Source organism: Anomaloglossus baeobatrachus, chromosome 12 (assembly GCF_048569485.1).
Source record: "Anomaloglossus baeobatrachus isolate aAnoBae1 chromosome 12, aAnoBae1.hap1, whole genome shotgun sequence".
NCBI lineage: Eukaryota > Metazoa > Chordata > Amphibia > Anura > Aromobatidae > Anomaloglossus > Anomaloglossus baeobatrachus.
This window is the reverse complement of record NC_134364.1, coordinates 93,945,613-93,947,304: the sequence shown is the minus strand read 5'-3', so window position 1 is coordinate 93,947,304 and position 1,692 is coordinate 93,945,613. Positions and strand designations below refer to the sequence as shown.

Sequence of the window (1,692 nt, the reverse complement as noted above, 5' to 3'; positions counted from 1 at the left end):
TCAAAAAAAATGATAATGTTTTATTTTTGGGGAAACACAGTAGAAAATGACGTAAAAAGTACATGGGCAGTCCACAAGTAGCTAAAAGAGGACTATATAATGGTTAGAGACTGATCTTTAGATCTAGCAAGTAGAGTCATTGAAAAGGAATATGAGTTTAGAAAATACTTTTTATAGTAAGGAGTTTTATGCTAAACATAGGTGATAACTTCCCTTAATTAAAGTCAATCAATTACGGTAACTTGCATTTTAACTTTTTGTCCACATCAGGTTCTCCTTTATATGCTATGGAGGTGTTCAACCAATCTTCGTCGACCAGATTTATTCTCCTCGGCTTGTCAGATGTTTTTTATTTGAAGGTCATTGGATTCCTTGTATTATTGGTGATATATTTGATAACATTGTCGGCAAACCTTCTACTCATCATAGTGGTAACTATTAATCCAAAGCTCCAGACTCCCATGTACTTTTTTCTTATCAATCTCTCTTTTATTGATATTTGCTTTTCTACCACCATTGTGCCTAAAATCTTGATTAACACCTTAAGCAAAGACAAGAGCATCTCTTTACTAGAATGTGCCATCCAGATGCACTTTCATTTGGCTTTTGGGTCTACAGAGTGTTTCATACTTGCCATCATGGCTTATGATAGGTTTGTTGCCATCTGTAAACCACTGCATTATAACACCATCATGAGCAGAAAGATGTGTCTTGGTCTGGCCACAGCAGCATGGACTTCAAGCTTCATCAACTCTATAACACATGTCATCTACACCTTTCAGTTGTCCTTCTGCAATTCCCACAATGTCAACCACTTCTTTTGTGAGGTTCCTCCATTTATACAAATGTCCTGTGGAGACAATTGGCTCCATCAGGTAGCAATGTATATTTCAACAGCGATTATAGCAAATTTTACTTTCTTCTTGGTTTTGATTTCGTATATAAATATTCTGTCCACCATTTTAAAAATCAAATCTTCTGAAGGAAGGTTTAAAGCTTTCTCCACATGTGTCTCCCACATCACAGTAGTAACTGTTTTCTTTGGGACTGTTATGATTCTGTACTTACGTCCACAATCCCGCTCATCTCCAGAAATGGACAATTCGGCCTCCATCCTCTACTCAGTTGTGACGCCCATGGTGAACCCCATCATTTACAGTGTTAGAAATAAGGATGTCAAAGACACTGTGAGAAAAAATGTAGCTAAAGAATTTGCTCCAATCAAATTTATTTTTACAAAATCTCATTAATATGAAAGGTAAAAAGAAAAGCTGTATCGTAAAACCTGCATTACACCTCTGTCCCACAAATTACCAAAACTGCCAGAAGCCTTCTATTCTTCATACTTAATTAAAACATCATTGTACTCTAGTAGATCAATCATATTTTAGTTTTTTCCTATAATTAGATACTTAGTATTTTGGTTTGGAACTTGTAGGCCAGAAAAAATAACTTTTCTCTCTTCTGGCCTACGAAGACCTAAGGTCGTCAACAATCAAGTGTGAAAGTTTTAGGTCAAGGATAAAAAATGACTTTGTCTGAGGCCTAAATGGCAAATCAGTGTGAAGTTGCCCTTATAATTGCCCCCATTTACCCATGATTGTCTTTATGAGAATTAGTTTTATGGATTTTTTGTTCTGATTTGTGCCAGAAAAACTCAAATAGTACATTCAAAAAAACTTATGTGATATG

At 35.5% G+C, this 1,692-nt stretch overlaps 1 protein-coding gene across 1 annotated transcript; it reads left to right on the top strand.

The window, feature by feature from the left end:
* The first annotated feature begins 287 nt into the window (after positions 1 to 287).
* LOC142257594 (olfactory receptor 5AR1-like) lies at positions 288 to 1,250 on the top strand. The gene has a single exon (XM_075329732.1). The coding sequence runs from the start codon at positions 288 to 290 to the stop codon at positions 1,248 to 1,250; it is 963 nt and encodes a 320-aa protein (XP_075185847.1).
* The last annotated feature ends 442 nt before the right edge of the window (positions 1,251 to 1,692 follow it).